Source organism: Hyla sarda, chromosome 2, assembly GCF_029499605.1.
Source record: "Hyla sarda isolate aHylSar1 chromosome 2, aHylSar1.hap1, whole genome shotgun sequence".
In the NCBI taxonomy this organism is placed as follows: Eukaryota; Metazoa; Chordata; class Amphibia; order Anura; family Hylidae; genus Hyla; species Hyla sarda.
In genome coordinates this window covers 431,971,360-431,990,148 of record NC_079190.1, presented here as the reverse complement: position 1 = coordinate 431,990,148, position 18,789 = coordinate 431,971,360, and the positions used below count along the sequence as shown (strand labels likewise).

General features: G+C 42.0%; 1 protein-coding gene across 2 annotated transcripts in view; it reads left to right on the top strand.

The window, feature by feature from the left end:
• Positions 1 to 18,000, top strand: part of FOXN1 (forkhead box N1) — a 155,317-nt gene extending 137,317 nt beyond the window's left edge. For both annotated transcript variants that reach the window (XM_056559106.1, XM_056559107.1), the window contains 3 exons: positions 8,689 to 8,896; positions 13,835 to 14,326; positions 16,309 to 18,000. In XM_056559106.1, the coding sequence (XP_056415081.1) occupies positions 8,689 to 8,896; positions 13,835 to 14,326; positions 16,309 to 16,574 (966 nt within the window). In that variant the 3' untranslated portion in view covers positions 16,575 to 18,000. The remainder of the gene's footprint in view (positions 1 to 8,688; positions 8,897 to 13,834; positions 14,327 to 16,308) is intronic.
• The last annotated feature ends 789 nt before the right edge of the window (positions 18,001 to 18,789 follow it).

Below are 18,789 nucleotides of genomic sequence, written 5' to 3'. Positions count from 1 at the left end.
ACATCCCGTCCACATCTTACCCTATAATTTGTTCATTAGAGTAAAGTTTGGTTTGCAAAACAACTCCCATATATAACCCTCAGCTATCCAACCTGACACATAGACAAACATTTAAGAAAACTAAGTCTGCGCATAGAAGACTTTTATGACAATCATGAAGTCCTGACAGTCCCGCTCGTAGCGTAGCTTCCTCATAGTTCTGTTTATTAACCATTACCCGTCAGGAATGTGTAATAATTACATTTGTTGCCCCAAAGCAGAAAGAGAATTAATAAGAGTAATATGCGTGGACACATCTGCTTTTTTGTACACCCTGCCAAAATTTAAAGAACTACTTTAGCGACTGCTTTTGGCGAAACAAAGAATAGCAAGTGTTAAGTAGTCCTGCAGCACCACAACAGGAGAACTGAAGTATTATACACCAATACGCTGACTATACTGTATAATGTACAGTGGTCCCTCAAGTTACAATATTAATTGGTTCCAGGACGACCATTGTATGCTGAAACCATTGTATGTTGAGACCATAACTCTATGGAAACCTGGTAATTGGTTCTGAAGTCACCAAAATGTCATCCAAAAATAGAAAAAAGTGAGAATTAAAGAAAAATAAGTAGATAACTAATATAGATAAAGCAAGTTCTTACATATAAAAGTAAGAAAGATCTGCTGGGAGCTGTAATCACTGTCTATGTCAGTGTTTCCCAAGCAGGGAGCCTCCAGCTGTTGCAAAACTACAACTCCCAGCATGCCCGGACAGCCAAAGGCTGTCCGGGCATGCTGGGAGTTTTAGTTTTGTAACAGCTGGGGGCACCCTGCTTGGGAAACATTGGTCTATGTAGAGGACAGGAGCTTCTTCGGGGTCCTGTACAGTACACAATGTCCTAAAAAAGTAACATGGAGTCGCCCCAAACCTGGTGTCATAAGGAGCAGGTAACCCTGGTACAGGTAAAGAGTACAGAACATGTAATACCACCCTGTACTGTAGGGGGCGGTACCAGACATCAGTCAGTGCATACGCTTCAGTAATACAGGGGTTTTACCAGTAAAATGTCCATTCTGATTGGTCAGTTCTTCTGGCCATTGACACGTTTCACAGATCTGGACTGTCTGTAGCATTGAATGTTGAGTCTTGTTTCAACTTACAATGGTCCAGAAAAGACCATTGTATGTTGAAACTATTGTATGTTGAGGCCATTGTAAGTTGAGGGATCACTGTACTGGTGTAACCACAAGGAGAGGCTATTTTTTTAGTCAAGTATTACCCCGGCTGATATGTAAGGATCCTGAGACAGGAAGTTTAAAAATATATTTTTTAAACCAGACATGGAGGGGATTGTAGAATTCCTAGATCAGGGAGAGGAATAATCTAACAGCATGATGTTCCCGGAATCAGTAATACAATGTTTAGCACCATGCCTATCCTTCTTTCCTACATACCATAACAGCTATGGAAGGGGGTGGTCTTTTTATTTTACGACTACAATTAATTGCTGGAAATCCAAGCCCCTCCCAGTATTAACAATCCATTAAAGGGAATGAAAATTCCATGCAATTATCTGGGGTGGAAACGGTTTGATAGAAGGCTGAATATGTCTGTTCTTATGAACGGAGACACAGACACAGCTATAAAAGAGATGTACGGCATTTGACATTTGTCTCACTGACACAACTCTTTTTATGGGCTGGCTAAGTAAGAAATGGAATCCTTTCTGGGCTCTATATATATTATCTAGGGTATTATAGTTTTATTCCTATGAGTCTTACGTAATAAAATTGTGTTCCTGCAAGAAGATAGCATTTAAGCTGTCTGCCATACTTCAGTCAGGGTTATTAAGGATGAGCGTCTCAAATCTGCCGAATCAGAATTCTTTACGATTTTCAGGAAAAATTCAATTTGCAACGAATGCGAATATCACCGCCATTCAATCGCGCACATCGCTTCATTAAACTCCATTTAGTGCGGTTCAGGCTCCAGGGCATCTAAAATGGTGGATCCACATGTGAGGACATGGGGCAAGGAATCCTGGAAAGGCGGGAACAAGGGTAGGCTGGATGACCTTGAATCACATGCAGCATGCAGCCTATCAGCAGCCAGCCACCCCTGTGATGTCACAGTCCTATATGATCAGCAGTCATCTTGCGGCCACTCACATCAGCGTTGTATTGCAGAAAGAGGGGGACAGAGAGCAGTGTGTTGCACAGAAAAGCTTTTTTACTGCAGCGATTCACCTCAAGCCCAAATCCAGCCTAGAAGCACTGATAGGGAAGGGAGAGAGATTGAGAGAGAAAGTGCAATTGTGGGTGTATTACAGCAGTGATTCACCTCAAGCCCAAATCCAGCCTAGAAGCACTGATAGGGAAGGGAGTGAGATGGAGAAAGTGCAATTTTGGGTGTAGTACACAGCGACTGTGTGCTGCAGCACTGGTGTGTACAACAATTGAAAAGCTAATAGTAGCCAGCTAATTAGGGTGAGCAGAGCACTAAAAGTGCATTGTCCTTCATTAAGTGTAACCTGTGCGTACATCTAAGAAGTGTACCATTTTGTTCCTGTTAAAGTCTCAAGGGTCTAGTTACTGTGAAAGGCCAGCACACCTGCTGGTGTTGTTCACAAATACTGTTTTAAGCGTACTGGAGCGCATTGTACTCCCCTCATAAGTGCATACCACATACGTACATCTACGTGGTGTACAATTTTGTTCCTGTTAAAATCTTAAGGGCCTAGTTACTGTGAAAGGCCCGGCAAAAGTACACACCTGCTGCTGTTCTAGACAGATAATGTTTCAAGCATACTGGAACGCATTGTACTCCCCTCATAGGTGCATACCACATACGTACATCTAAGGGGTGTACCATTTTGTTCCTTTTAAAGTCTCAAGGGCCTATTTACTGTAAAAGGCCCAGCAAAAGTTCACACCTGCTGGTGTTGTAGTCAAATACTATTTTAACTGTACTGGAGCGGATTATAGTCCCTTCATAAGTGCATACCACATATGAACATTTAAGTTGTGTACCATTTTGTTCCTGTTAAAGTCTTAAAGGGGTTCTCCGGTGCTTAGACATCTTATCCCCTATCCAAAGGATAGGGGATAAGATGCCTGATCGCGGGAGTCCTGCCGCTGGGAACCCCCGGGATCATGCACGCGGCACCCCATTTATAATCAGTCCCTGGAGCGTGTTCGCTCCGGGTCTGATTACGGACGACCACAAGGCCGCTCCGCCCCTCAATGCATGTCACGCTCCGCCCCTCAATGCAAGCCCACGGGAGGGGGGCCTGATATCTATCACACCCCCTCCCGTAGGCTTGCATTGAGGGGCGGAGCGTGACGTGACACGCTGCCGGCGGCGTGACGTCTCACGCCGCTGGCCTTGTGGTCGTCCGTAATCGGACCCGGAGCGAACACGCTCCGGGGACTGATTACAAACGGGGTGCCGCGTGCATGATCCCTGGGGTCCCCAGCGGCGGGACTCCCGCGATCAGGCATCTTATCCCCTATCCTTTGGATAGGGGATAAGATGTCTAAGCATCGGAGAACCCTTTTAAGGGCCTAGAGACTGTGAAAGGCCAGCCAAAAGTTCACACCTACTGCTGTTCTAGACAAATACTGTTTTAAGCATAGTGAAGCGCATTGTACTCCCCTCGTATACACTCTAAGTATGTCAGGCAGAGAAGTGCTGGGACGTGCACAGAGGAGTGGCAGAGGCCTAAATTCATCAGGCACAGGCAGAGATCACAGCAGACTAGGGGCGAGTGGCAGCAGGAGTCACAGCGAGAGGCCTGAGCTCCTGGTATCCGCTAGCAGTGGTGTCTCGACCAGCAACCCATCTGCTGTCATTGACTGGTTAACGCGGTCATCCACTTTATCACAAGTGACATCTGACACCCACAGCCAACAGTCGGTGGGTTCCTCAGACACAACCATCAGTTGGCATGGACAAAAAGCAGTCCAATTGCCTCTGCCCTATGCTGTTCCCTCCCTCATAGAAGTATCCTATGCTGTGGGTTCAGCTCCATTTTTTAGTCAGGATGATCTACTAGAGGACAGTCAGCAGCTACTGCCCAGCCAAGAAGTGGAGGAGACATCCCCTGCTTCCTTTGTTAGGCGGGCAAGTAGTGATGAGGAGAGTGGCGTGGGAGGTGGTGTTGGGAGCGTTCAGGCTCCTGAAGCACACACTGTTGAGGAACCTGAGGAGGACATCAGTGACATGCTGATGATGAAGCCGATCGCACTTGGGAGCTGGGTCCAGAAGGGGCTTCATCATCATCAGGAAAAGAGGGTGGCAGGTTGCCCGTGAGGCAGCAGTTGAGTCAGCAAGGTGGTAGCATGTTTGTGAGTCAGCATGGAGGCAGCAGTGGGAAGTCTGGAGCCAAATGTGCCCGAGGTAGACCACCTGCTTTGCCGCAGCCTACCTGCCCGGGAGGTAGTAGAACAGGGGTCCCTGGAGTCGGTGGCAGCAGCAGTCAGTCAGTGCGGACTGTTGGGGGGGAAATCAGCTACTCTAAGTTGTGGCATTTTTTCATTGAGTATCCGAAGGATGTTAACATGGCCAAATGCAATAAAAAAAAAATATATTTAATCTTTTCAATTGTGAGGCCCTTTGTTCTCGTCAGGCTGCAGCCACCTCCAGGCTGTGTCAACAGGTGGTAGCTCGCCACGTGGCGGACTGCCAGCTTGGTGCTCACAAGAATGGGTACTCAAGAAATTAACATAATTTCAAATTAAATTAAATAAAAATTACATTTAAAAAATCTCTTTAATCTCTTCAATTTTAATGCCATATGGTCTTCCTGCTGTCATATCCAGACGCTCTGCGGCAGTGATTCTATTAGCGATGCCTGTAGTCTGCATGTCCTACTGAATAACAGTATTATTTCACTAACTACAAACTCCCTATGCGTGTTACAACAAGACAAAGTGTTCTACACCCCTATTGAGGCTCTCTGTAGCACAGGAATAGCTGCTTTTAATAGCAATTCGCCACAAATAAATTTGGACCAAAAAAATTTTGGGGGAAAATTCGGCAAGTCGGCCGAATCGAATTTCTCAAAAAATTCGCTCATCTCTAAGGGTTATTGTACAATTATTTAAGACCGTGGCATGAACATTTTTCCTTAAACTCTAAAGTCTTAGTACAATGTTTATGATGTTTGCAACAATGCATGTAAATAAAACACAACAGGTAAAAGTGTGGAAAAGTACAGCACAAACCATGGTTCATTTTATGGCCAGGAGCCATTTTACCCTTAATGTTATAATCCCAAGCATCCATGAAGCTAAAGTGGCCAGATACCTTCAATAGATGTCCGACAAATGGTCAACTAGCCATCTCTCCATTTTACTCATGAAGTTATGTCTCAGCTGAATGTTCATGTGTACTAAATGGGAAGGGGGAGGTAGGCCAGTGACAGACTCCTCTGACAGCAGTTTACCTACCCAAGAACAAAACAATCAAGCAGCTGAAATGCAGTATGCCCAATTCTTGTCTTCCACTGAATCATCTATCAAGGGAGAGATAATAGGCATCTAAACACATTAGACAGTCGGCCGGTCCTAGTGGGTTCGAACAACACTGATGTGTCTCATCAGTGATTTTATTTCCCTGACTTGGCCTGAATGAGACCTACGACATAGATATAACATAGATGACTATCTTTAATAACTTGTCTTAAGATGACACTTGAGTTACGAAATTGGTTGGACATTTGTTATTTACATTTGGTTCCCCCAGACCTATATCGGGTCAGTGTATGATGGAGACAGATCTGCTTTAAAATAGAAAAAGGTTTGAGACAAATAATTTATAATAGTAATTTGTAGGCCCCATTAATAATTCTCTGGATTTAGTGACTTCAGTATCTTCTAATTGACATGTGAGGTTGTATGGATGGATGTTACATGGAGAGGACACCATAAATCTGAAAAAGTCTTCAAAGTCTTTAAGGAATTAACCTAAAGTGTCACCGGGGATTCATTTAAGTTAGACAAGAAAAAGAAAAGATTGACACATTCTTCTATGTGGACAGTTGTAATAAGTCAGCTTGTTTAGAGAACTCCTCAGGCATTATTCTGAAGACACTGGCCCACATTTATCATTGCAGTGCAAGAGAAGCATTTTTTTACACCTTTTTTTTGTGTGCTGATAATGTGTAGGAACACCAAATTTATTAAAAGGTAAAAGAGCTTTGATAAATTTTGTGCAGGTCACATTTTCTGAAATTTCTGTCTACACATACACCAAAAAGCTACACCATGGGGGACATGTATCATTATTTGTGTATGGTAGAAGCATTTTACCCCTTTTCCCGAATTCAAAATTATGCGCAGAAGCGCTAAATTTATCAACCAAGCGCAATGAGCTTCATAAATTGCGGGTAAATATAGTAATCTCCTCAATCCACTCTTTGGAAAATAGAATCGATGATTTAGAGCATCTTGCTACGTTAAGTCCAAGATGGCTTATATTTGCGCAAAAAAAAACAGCTCTTGCAGCAAAATTTTTGGTGTAAAGGAAAAGTACACAGTTAATAAATCCATGTGTACTATAGATGTCACTCCAAGGTACCCCGATTCGGCCACATCTGGAGGACATGCTCTACCAAAACGTGGGCAAAAAAATGCGCAAAAAAAGGGCTTGCGCAAAATTTTGCACAAAAAAATACACACAAAACAGGGGTAAAATCTTTGATACATGTCCCCCCATGTCTGGGCTGTTGTAGTTTTAGAGACTTTTCAGTGGCTTTCCACCTTTTTTTGCTCCTTTTTACAAAAAGAGGTAATGATAAATCCCTTCCATATCATGTCTATTGCCAAAATCAGTCAATTGCAACTCAAAATCAGCAGAATTGTGTAAACAAAAAGGGGCAAAAAAAGGCGCAAAAAACCCTGCTTGCGCCTTTTTTGCCCCTTTTTTAACAGACTAAAGACATTGATAAATGTGGGCCACTGGTTTTATTCTTTAGGTCTCGTGATGCTAGAGAGAGAGTTTCCTTCCTTCTGGAGGAAAACTCATTTACCTTCAATAGTAACATAAAAAAAAATGGCAAATGCGTCTTGTTTTTTTTTGTTTTTTTGTTTTTTTCATTATCACCCCACAAATATAGGAATTATGAGGAATTCTGTAAAAACTATTAAAGTCATGTTCACACGGCCGATTCCACGTGGAGTTTCAATCTGGAAAACACGCCAGGACATTCTGCACATTTAAATGATCCGGCGGGCGCTAGCAAATGTGCTGTCTCATAGACGGCAAGGCATTTCTGAGAAGAAATGTCTATTCTTTATGCAGACGCTACAATCGGGATTTCCTTCACAGAAACATCTGCAGCAGAAATTCTGCTGTGTGCACAGTGCAGCAGAATCCCATTGTAATGAATGGGAATCTGCTGCAGCGGTAATATATACATTTATATAATATATATATATATATATATATATATATATATATATATATATACAAGAAAAAAGAAAGATAGCCAGCACAACAGCCTAAGGCTGGGTTCACACTACGTTTTCTCCCATACGGGAGCGCATACGGCAGGGGGGAGCTAAAAGCTCGCGCTCCCGTATGTCACCGTATGCGCTCCCGTATGTCATTCATTTCAATGAGCCGACCGGAGTGAAACGTTCGGTCCGGTCGGCTCATTTTTGCGCCGTATGTGCTTTTACAACCGGACCTAAAACTGTGGTCAACCACGGTTTTAGGTCCGGTTGTAAAAGCGCATACGGCGCAAAAATGAGCCGACCGGACCGAACGTTTCCCTCCGGCCGGCTCATTGAAATGAATGACATACGGGAGCGCATACGGTGACATACGGGAGCGCGAGCTTTTAGCTCCCCCCTGCCGTATGCGCTCCCGTATGGGAGAAAACGTAGTGTGAACCCAGCCTAATACACGGGTGCACACTGCCATGGCATCAGAGTATACAAAAAAAATTTGGACCAATGTGTGCTGCTGCAATCCTCTTTTTTTGTATACTCTGATGCCATGGCAGTGTGCACCCGTGTATTAGGCTGTTGTGCTGGCTATCTTTCTTTTTTCTTGTATGTACAATTCAGGGGGAAATGGCACCCTCTTTAGCTGTGCACTCCTCCCCCTTTCTCACAGGTGGAGTTTTAAATGGATCCAGCATGTCACCCAGTCAGAGGCTATATGCCCAGCAGAGGTGAGTGGATAGTTGAGTGTTAGGCTCAGAATTTGTGCTAGGTTCCCATCCTAAATGAGGCCACCTCCCCGTGGTGGATGGGGGACACGTTTTGATCAAAAAGTGCGCTAAGAGCCTCAATTTTTTTGACCAATGTGTGCTGCTGCAATCCTCTTTTTTTGTGTATATATATATATATATATATATATAGATGTATATTAAAAGCTTGCACGATGTGTGATACATTTCATACACATACACTAAAGAAGGCTGTGAGATTAAAAACATGTAAGAAAACCTTTTTCTAGAGCTCTGTTTGGGGTGGTGTAGATTTGTGGTTTTATGCATATTTTGCACATGACAAATTCATTCAGTGAAAAATGCCTATCTGGTCACTTTTGTTGAAAGCATCGTGCTGACAAATGTATGGGAAATTTGCAAATATTGAGAATCAGTAATAGATGCGAAAATATAAGTACACACAAATTACACAAAAACTCAGTCCAAAACAATTAATAAATACCCCCCCCTTTTGTATTTTTAGACTGCTCCAGATGGTTGGAAGAACTCAGTGCGTCACAACCTGTCTCTAAACAAGTGTTTTGAGAAAGTGGAGAATAAATCTGGAAGTTCATCCCGAAAAGGGTGTTTGTGGGCGCTGAACCCAGCCAAGATTGACAAGATGCAAGAGGAGCTGCAGAAATGGAAACGGAAAGATCCTGTAACAGTGAGGAAAAGCATGGCCAAGCCAGGTTGGTGAACCCTGAGTAGCTAGGGGTTGGGAACGTGGAGACAACTTGTAGAACCAACCTTGTCAAGTTGTCACAGGTTGTGCAGTATTAGAAAAAATGCAGCCTTTTTTTTTTCTTCAAAAACAGCACCACTACTGTCCACACTACTGTCTGGTATTGCAGCTTAACTCCATTAACCCCTTCTCGACCCATGACATAAATGATTTTCATGACGGGAAGGTTTTCCCGACCTATGACCGTGGCTATCACTGATAGCCAGTCATCTTGCCTCGGGACCTAGGGGGGTTTCGTCCCCCCCTCCCTCACTGCGATCGTTACTATGAGATTTTCAAATCTGACTAGCCGATGGCAGCGTTTCACAATGAAAATCCTGAGCAGAGCGGTGTGTGTATCCCGATCACGGGGATCGGGACACACACACTGCTCTGCTAAGTGTCCTCAGTGTCCCTTACCGGTCCCAAGCTCCCGCAGCTGTGCCCTCCTGCATGCTTCACTTCCGGGTGAAGCGAGTGCTGTAATTTTATTTTTTTATTTTTATTTTATTTTTGTAAATGAGCTGTTTTGTTGTACAACAGCTCCCCCTAGTGTCCTAAACCTGCTACTGCATCTTGTGCTTGGCAGGGCAGACACTAAAGGGAGCTGTTGTACTGAAGTAAAAAATATATATATACACACACACACACACACAGAATTCAAGTGGTCCCTAAAAAAATGTGATTTTGAACTTTTGTAGAAAATGTAAAAAAATGCTCATATTATTATAAGCCTTCTAATGTCGTAAAAAAATAAAAGAATGCTTAACATATGATGCCAGCATAAAGTAGACATGTTGTGGATGTGAATTAATAACTACATTTATTTGGCATGACTATTTCTCTTACAAGTAGAGAGTTTCAAACATAGAGAAATTACATTTTTAACATTTTTCACAATATTTTAGAGTTTTTCATAAAAATAGCTTCATGTATCAGCAAAAATTTACCACTAATATAAAGTACAATATGTCTTGAAAAAAGAGTCTCTGAATCACTTTGCCAGGTAAAGGCAATTCAAATAGACACGTCAGATTTGAAAAAATGGACTGGGTCATAAAGGCCAAAACTAGCTGGGTCATGAAGGGGTTAAACTGAATAGGACTAGTATGCAGTACTACACACAACCTGTGGACAGAGTAATGCTGTTTTTGCAAAAAAAAAAAGAAAAAAAAAGAAAGCATTTTTCTAATACCGGAGAACCCCTTTAAGACTATGTTAACATGTCGGCGCTAGGATCGCTCAGAAATGAGCCATCTGACATAGAAATTCTGCTATGTAAATAGTGCAGCAAAATCCCATCTTATCCACATTAAATTTCAGTTGCCAGAGTTCTGACCATTCTTCTAGTTTGCCTAAATCCTTTTCCATTTGGCGTATCCCTCCTGTACAGAGTATTATGTTGCTGCATCGCTAGAAAGATTGGCACAAATGTAATTATTCTATGCCATGTCAAATGTTTCCCAAACATCCTGGTTTGCATTTTGGATGGGTACTTTATAGTGGGCGTTTGTGATAGTGTCTTTAGATGTGTGTGATGAATTGCATTAGTTTCCTATTAGTATCTGAATGTGGAACAACAGGTGTGTGCTTGTTCATGCCTAGATCTACAATCTACATATATTACTCATAAAATGCCTGTGGGACTGATTCTGATCAATACTTGTAGATATCTTGAGTTTCGGAGGGTTAAAAGTTATAATAAGATTAAAAAAATAATAATATTTAGATGCATAAAAGATACATTGAGATTTATTTGCAGGATTATTAGGGCTGTGGCTATAAACAACATGGATTACATTTACTGCTGTTCACAATAGGCGTGTGCCCCATTGACTTGTCCTTAAAGGGGTACTCGGCTGCTCAGCGTTTGGAACAAACTGTTCCGAACGCTGGAGCCGGGAGCTTGTGACATCATAGACCCGCCCCCTCCCATAGACTTGCATTGAGGGGGCTGGCGTGAGGTCATGAGTGGGCAGGGCTATGATGTCACAAGCTCCTGGCACCGGCTCCAGCTTTCGGAACAGTTTGTTCCAAACACTGAGCAGCGAAGAACCCCTTTAATGGAAGGGAAATCAGAATGTAAAGGGATAGTCCAGTGAATTAAAGGGGTACTCCGGTGGAAAACTTTTTTTTTTTTTAATTCAACTGGGGCCAGAAAGTTAAACAGATCTGTAAATTACTTCTATTAAAAAATCTTAATCCTTCTTGTACTTATTAACTGCTGAATACTACAGAGGAAATTATTTTCTTTTTGGAACACAGAGCTCTCTGCTGACATCATGACCACAGTGCTCTCTGCTGACATCTCTGTCCATTTTAGGAACTGTCCAGAGCAACCTATGTTTACTATGGGGATGTTCTCCTACTCTGGACAGTTCTTAAAATGGACAGATATATCAGCAGAGAGCACTGTGGTCATGATGTCAGCAGAGAGCTCTGTGTTCCAAAAAGAAAAGAATTTCCTCTGTAGTATTCAGCAGCTAATAAGTACTAGAAGGATTAAAACATTTTAATAGAAGTAATTTACAAATCTGTTTAACTTTCGGGCACCAGTGGATTTAAAAAAAAAAAAGTTTTCCACCGGAGTACCCCTTTAAGCTGCTGTATGTATCACGGAGCTGTTTCCAGTGTGTGGCGCTTCTGGGTTTTGTTGATGTGATGTCACACGGCCGATCATCATATCAGCAGCTGAGACGGGACATCGCTGTGGCCACTGATTGAATGAGCGGCCGTGTGACGTCACATCCCCAAACCAGCAGGCGCCTGAAATAGAGTTCAGTGATTCCGGAAGAAAGAAAGGGTTGTTTTTTACTGTGCCCCTCCTCGAGCCGCTAATGCATAGTATTAATTCATAGTGTTAAGACACTGGAGTACCCCAAAATATAAGTGAAAGTGGCATTTACTAAGAAGCTCTAAAAAGTAGCGTGCAGAAGGCTAGTATCCACTCTTTGGGGCATATTTATTAACCCCTTAAGGACCAGGCCATTTTACACCTTAGGACCAGAGCGTTTTTTGCACATCTGACCACTGTCACTTTAAACATTAATAACTCTGGAATGCTTTTATTTATCATTCTGATTCCGAGATTGTTTTTTCGTGACATATTCTACTTTAACACAGTGGTAAAATTTTATGGTAACTTGCATCCTTTGTTGGTGAAAAATCCCCAAATTTGATGAAAAATTTGAAAATTTAGCATTTTTCAAACTTTGAAGCTCTCTGCTTGTAAGGAAAATGGATATTCCAAATAAAAATATTGAATTTTGATTCACATATACAATATGTCTACTTTATGTTTGCATCATAAAATTGACAAGTTTTTACTTTTGGAAGACACCAGAGGGCTTCAAAGTTCAGCAGCAATTTTCCAATTTTTCACAAAATTTTCAAACTCACTATTTTTCAGGGACCAGTTCAGGTTTGAAGTGGATTTGAAGGGTCTTCATATTAGAAATACCCCACAAATGACCCCATTATAAAAACTGCACCCCCCAAAGTATTCAAAATGACATTCAGTCAGCATTTTAACCCTTTAGGTGTTTCACAGGAATAGCAGCAAAGTAAAGGAGAAAATTCACAATCTTCATTTTTTACACTCGCATGTTCTTGTAGACCCAATTTTTTTATTTTTACAAGGGGTAATTTTTACAAGGGGTGGGATGGTGACAGGGGGGTGATGGCAGGCGGTGATGATGAAGGGGGGGGGATGATGACAGTTGGTGATGATGACAGGCGGTGATGATGAAGGGGGGATGATGAAGGGGAAGGGGGGGATGACAGGGTGTTAATGACGGGGTCTGGATGATGACGGGAGGATGATGACATGGGGGGATAATGTATTTCCCACCCTAGGCTTATAGTCGAGTCAATAACTTTTCTTGGGTTTTTTGGGTGAAATTAGGGACCTCTGCTTATATTCGGGTTGGCTTATACTCGAGTATATACGGTACATTGAAGCATCACAATATTATTGACATAGTATTCATAGTATTCATAGTTGGTTGGAAGTTAAAGAAGTTTTCAATTTACTTTAAAAAACATGTTCATTATATACATGAAGAGTAGAAAAAACACAGCACAATAAATTAACTGCATCTATGGCTATATGGGCACCGTAGATTTCAGCTGCAGTTTGTGCCAATTTCTATCATAAATTATAGAAAATCTGTTGGCTCATGGGTGGCCACAAAAATTCCCCCAAAAATGTATCTGTTAATATGAAAATGGTGAGGAATTGACTTTCAATGTATGTTACAAAGCTAATATTACTACATAGGATATCTAAGGCCTATACTAGTCCATGCCCTGCAGAAACCATTATTTTATATCATGCTTATTCAATCAAACTCAGCCACTGCAACCTCCTGATGGTATTAGGGCCAGGTCTAATGAAACTGGAAGCCTGATGTTCTCTAGTAGTGTTGCTCGCAAATATTCGCAATACAAAATTTTATTCGCGAATATAGCACTTTTTTTTTTATTTCACAATACACATCACAGTGATCACCCCTCTCTGCTTCCAGCTTGTGTGGTGTAAATAAGGCTCTAATACTACTATGTGAGACTGGCGTACGAATTTTCGCAATATGCGAAAATTAGCATAAGCTAATTTTCGCATATGCAAATTTTTGCTAATGTTACTTTACGCATATGCTAATTTTCGCATATGCAAATTTTTGTTTATGTTAATTTTCGCATATGCTAATTTTTCACATATGCGAAAATAAAGCGCAAATATTACGAATATGCGAATTTAGAGAATATATGACGAATATTCGTTCATATATTTGCGAAATATCGCAAATTCGAATATGGCCTATGCCGCTCAATACTATTCTCAAGGCACAGAACAGTGCCTTCAGCCATGTGGTATTTTACCATGTTTTTTTTCCATTTTCCTCAGAGGATCTTGACAAGCTGATAGGTGAACGAACAGAGAAACTAAGATCCACACTTCTGGCTTGTAACCCCTCCAGTATCATGAATACATCCACAATGCACATGTCTATCCAGAATGAACAGAACATTTCTCCCACCATGTCTGCATCACTTCAACCAATGCATGATGTCTCTGAATCCTTGCATGCCAAGAAGCCACCACCATGTTATAACTCCCTCCCCCATGGATACCCTCAGATCTCCCCAGCAATGATACAGCAGTCTCATCCAATACCACAAAATCATTATTCTCCACCAGAGAATCAAAGAGAACTGAATACCCAACCCATTAACCCCCAGGACTCTCCAATACCTGCCCACACCCCTCCTCTTCACAACATGAAGATGTTAACTGAGCACTCCCCTGCCAGAACCATGCAAGACCACCTTATAGAGGGCGAGCTGAGCAATGATATTGATGCCCTCAATCCTTCTCTTACGGACTTTGAACTTCAAGGTATGCTGTACATTAAATGCAACAAATTATTGTAAAAAGATATACCCGTATAATGGAAATCAATATTTGAACTGATGATGTAAGAAAATCTAGTTGTGGATCGCCAAAAAAATAGCAGATTGTGATAAGTCAATGAACAGAGGTCATGTTCTTCATCATTTTCCATAGATTGATAGGATTTCCATACTGTTCAGATGCATTCGTTGTTAAAGGGGTACTCCAGCATTCAGAACATTTTGTTCCAAACGCTGGGTGCGGGCTGCAGGGGCGAAGGCTACATTTATATATATATATATATATATATATATATATATATATAATTCATACATAGTTGAACGGGAGTTATGCCAAGCCAGACTACTCCCCAAAAGGGAAGCTTCGACCCATCTGCAGACAGCTGTTTCGGGGTTTTTGCCCCTCGTCAGTACAGAGCAGGGTGATCTGGCCAGATCACCCTGCTCTGTACTGACGAGGGGCAAAAACCCCGAAACAGCTGTCTGCAGATGGGTCGAAGCTTCCCTTTTGGGGAGTAGTCTGGCTTGGCATAACTCCCGTTCAGCTTTTTATATTCCTTAACAGGAGCTAAGCTGATACCAGGGAACACTACCTTAAAAGGTTGTGTAATGAGCTGCTTTGCATATTCCCCTACCCAGAATGCCCGCACTCACCGCAAGGAAACAGCAGACCGACTTCTATGGCATCTCGGACAGATCCGACTTCAGGCTGACAACAGGGCGCCCAGAGTGGAGGCGACTGCCGGCAAAGTTTTGTGCAGATCAGCTTCTTCTGGCTGGGGACTGCTGGGGACCCTACCCCCTCCCCCTGATCAAGAGAATGGAGACCCCATGTCCCCCAAGTAAATGCAGCGGCAGTGTGCAAGCTCAACTGCTTCTCCACTAATCCTCTGTGGGGCTTCCAAATGTGTTCATAGAGAGTGAATGCAGTAGTCATGGTTAAAGGGGTACTCCGTTGGAAAACAATTTGAAAAAAAAAAATCAACTGGTGCCAGAAAGTTAAACAGATTTGTAAATTACCTCTATTTAAGAATCTTAATCCATCCAGTAATTATCTGTTGCTGTATACTACAGAGGAATTTATTTTCTGTCTGACCACAGTGCTCTCTGCTGACACCTCTGTCCATGTCAGGAACTGTTCAGAGCAGAATAGGTTTGCTATGGGGATTTGCTCCTTTTCTGGACAGTTCCTGACATGGACAGAGTTGTCAGCAGAGAGCACTGTGGTCAGACAGAAAAGAAATTCAAAAAGAAAAGAACTTCCTGTGGAGCATACAGCAGCTAAGTACTGGAAGGATTAACTTTCTGGCACCAGTTGATTAAAAAATATATATATTTCACCAGAGTACCCCTTAATCTCCCACCGATCATTTAGTTATCGCTATTCAGTGGTTACAGGATAACTTTAAAGGGGTAGTCCAGTGCTGAAAAACTTATCCCCTATTCTAAGGATAGGGGATAAGTTTCAGATCACGGGGGGCCGACCTCCTGGGCAGGGCCCTGGCTCGCTGGCCAGATAGCGGGTGTCGACCACAGCATGAAGCGGCAACTGACACGCCCCCTCAATACATTGCTATGGCAGTGCCGGAGATTGCTGAAGGTAGCACTCCGGCTCTGCCATAGAGTTGTATTGAGGGGGCGAGTCAGCCGCCGATTCGTGCGGTGGTCAACACGTCCCTTCCCGCGGGCTGCCAGGACCCCGTACAGGAGATCGCAGGGGGCCCCAGTGGTCGGCCCCCCTGCAATCTGAAACTCATCCCCTATCCTTAGGATGGGGGATACGTTTTTTTTAGCACTGGATATCTACTTTAAGCCTTTGAATAACCCCTTTTATGGAATGCTAAAGGCACCTAATTTAAAGAGGTTAGTTTTGATGAAGACTAAATCTCTGAAATAAGAGCAAAAAGCTAATAATGAAATCCATCTAGTTTTCTGTGTACATAACATTTTTCTGTATTTAATTGACAGGAAACCTCTGGGAGGAACTTAAGGATGACAGTCTGGCAATGGATCCCATAAATCTGATCTCTTCCTCCCCAACCCATCCTCCACCACATTACTACATGCACAACGGGAACTGCAGTGGCAATGGAATCGGCTCCCCTAGCAGTAATGCACATATGGGATTGGGCGATATCCATCTCACCACTGTTTATTCCTCATACATGGAGATGGACACTGCAGTGCCGTCCTACATCAATGGCTCTGGATCTAAGCATGTCGCAATTGTTTAAAGTAACTCCACAGACTACACTAAATATAAGAGGATTTACCACAGATATTTATATAATGCATAATGAAATATCAGAGATAAAAGCAATATTCTTCTATTACAGAGAAGACGGACACTATGCGTTCTAGAATATTGTTAACGTATAATATATGTTAGATTGCACAAGTAGCACACAAGTATGAGCTTAGAACATAGGTCAAGGAATAAATCAGCTAGAAATGAAAATAAAAAATTCGGCCGTCAAAATCCTTTTTTTTTTCTTTTTGCAGTTTGCCGGCCGTAATTTTACTGGAGCATGCTTAGACGGATAACAGACCCCACATTCTCTGTTATTCTGAAGAAAAAGTAATTTACCTAAATTTAATTTAAATCTTGCATCTTTAGTATTTAATATACTCCTTTTTTTTTATCGTGACACAACTTTATCCCAACGGAAAAGTGGCTGAAACTGTTTACCAGTGATAAAATGTATAATTGCCTTCCGTCCTCCATAGAGGATAATGTTAAACAGCAAATGAACCAGTGTCTGGATTTTAACAGAAAACAATGGCAAAGTTTGCCAGCGTGCACCTTACCTAAGATGCCATGCACATGGAGGGTAGTTGAGGTGGCACACAGAGTGCTTTCAACTTCTGCTATGGAGACACTCCATGTGCCTGCATATAGCCTGTCTCTGTATGGTATCATATAATAGAGATATTTACCCCTAGGAGGAATGCTTATATAAAAGAATACCTCCATAATACAGCATCTAATGAACATGCCACTGTTTTTTTGTTTTGTTTTTTTTTTGTTGTATTTTTTAATCAGATTGCATATGAAGTCAGGGACATACATAAACCTCTATGGGTGCTACACAACTATGTGTATAAGGCCTTACCATGAGCATATATTTAACACACTTTTAGTTAAATGTTAGTAAAGAGTAATATTTAGTAAATAGTTTTGAAATTCACAATATTTCAAATGAGCCCTTATGATATGGGGGCTGATTTATTATCTTTAGCATATATTTCATGTTTCTATCGCACATTCCTATATAGAAACACTGTCTATACAAAAGGGCAGAATTTGCTATGTCAAACACTTTCAGCTGGTTTGACACATCTGTATTATGGCCACAACACCCACACCTTCTGTAATTCTTCTAAACCAAACATCACCATAGGGTTCTATGACCATGTCAGTATAGGTCAATGGCACCACATAGGGTCTGGGGGCTATACTAAAGTTTAAGACACCTACATACAAGCAGAACTGTGTATATATGGAACTTTGTATGGCAGCACATGGTGTCCCGCTAGCTCCTAGACTTTACCTACAGTTGTATAATATATGTTGCCATACTGTGTTTTCTTATGGCACTGGTTTTATAGAGGTATTCCTCTTGAAGGGGTACTCCACTGCTCCAGAGTCCGGAACATTTTGACAGAAAAACCAAATATGCCATGATCCATCAGATGTGATATTAAAGGGGTACTCCTTTAAACCCAGCGTCCAAAATATTTTTTTCCGAACGCTGGGTGCGGGCTATGGGGGTCGTGACATCATGCACAGGCCCCCTGAATGCAAGTCTATGGGAGGGGGCATGGCGTGACTTGCATTGAGGGGATGTGGCATGGCGTCACTAGGTGGGCATGGCCGTGACATCACGACCCCCATAGCCCGCACCCGGCGTTCGGAACAAAATGTTTTGGACGCTGGGGCGGAGGAGTACCCCCTTAATATCACATCTGATGGATCATGGCATATTTGGTTTTTCTGTCAGAAAAAAACTGTGTGAGTCTCTGTAAAACCAACAAAATCAAGTTACCTGTATCCGGACACAAATAAAGTTGCACTAGGGCACCTGCAGACTGAGAATGGGCGCCCTCTAAACTTCTGAAATCAAGCCACACACTTAAGATTTCATTCCTTTCAGTAATTTAGCTTTATAGATTATTACACAGATGTTTTCTTATAAAATGGACAGAGGGGAACCAGCGTGTGAACTTCCCCCTAAATATTTCACAAAGATATGGTAAACAAAAGCAAAGACTTTATTACAAAGACTCATTTCACTGTAAAAAGAAAATGGCGCAAAAGCAGTTGACGTCACACAAGATCCGGAAATTGAAATTTCTAAGTCCTAATATAAGCAAAGAACTTTCCAGGAACTCAGAAGCATTTCAGTTCTGTGCAAAAAAATCTGTGTTTCTTCCGGCTTGTCTAGGAAT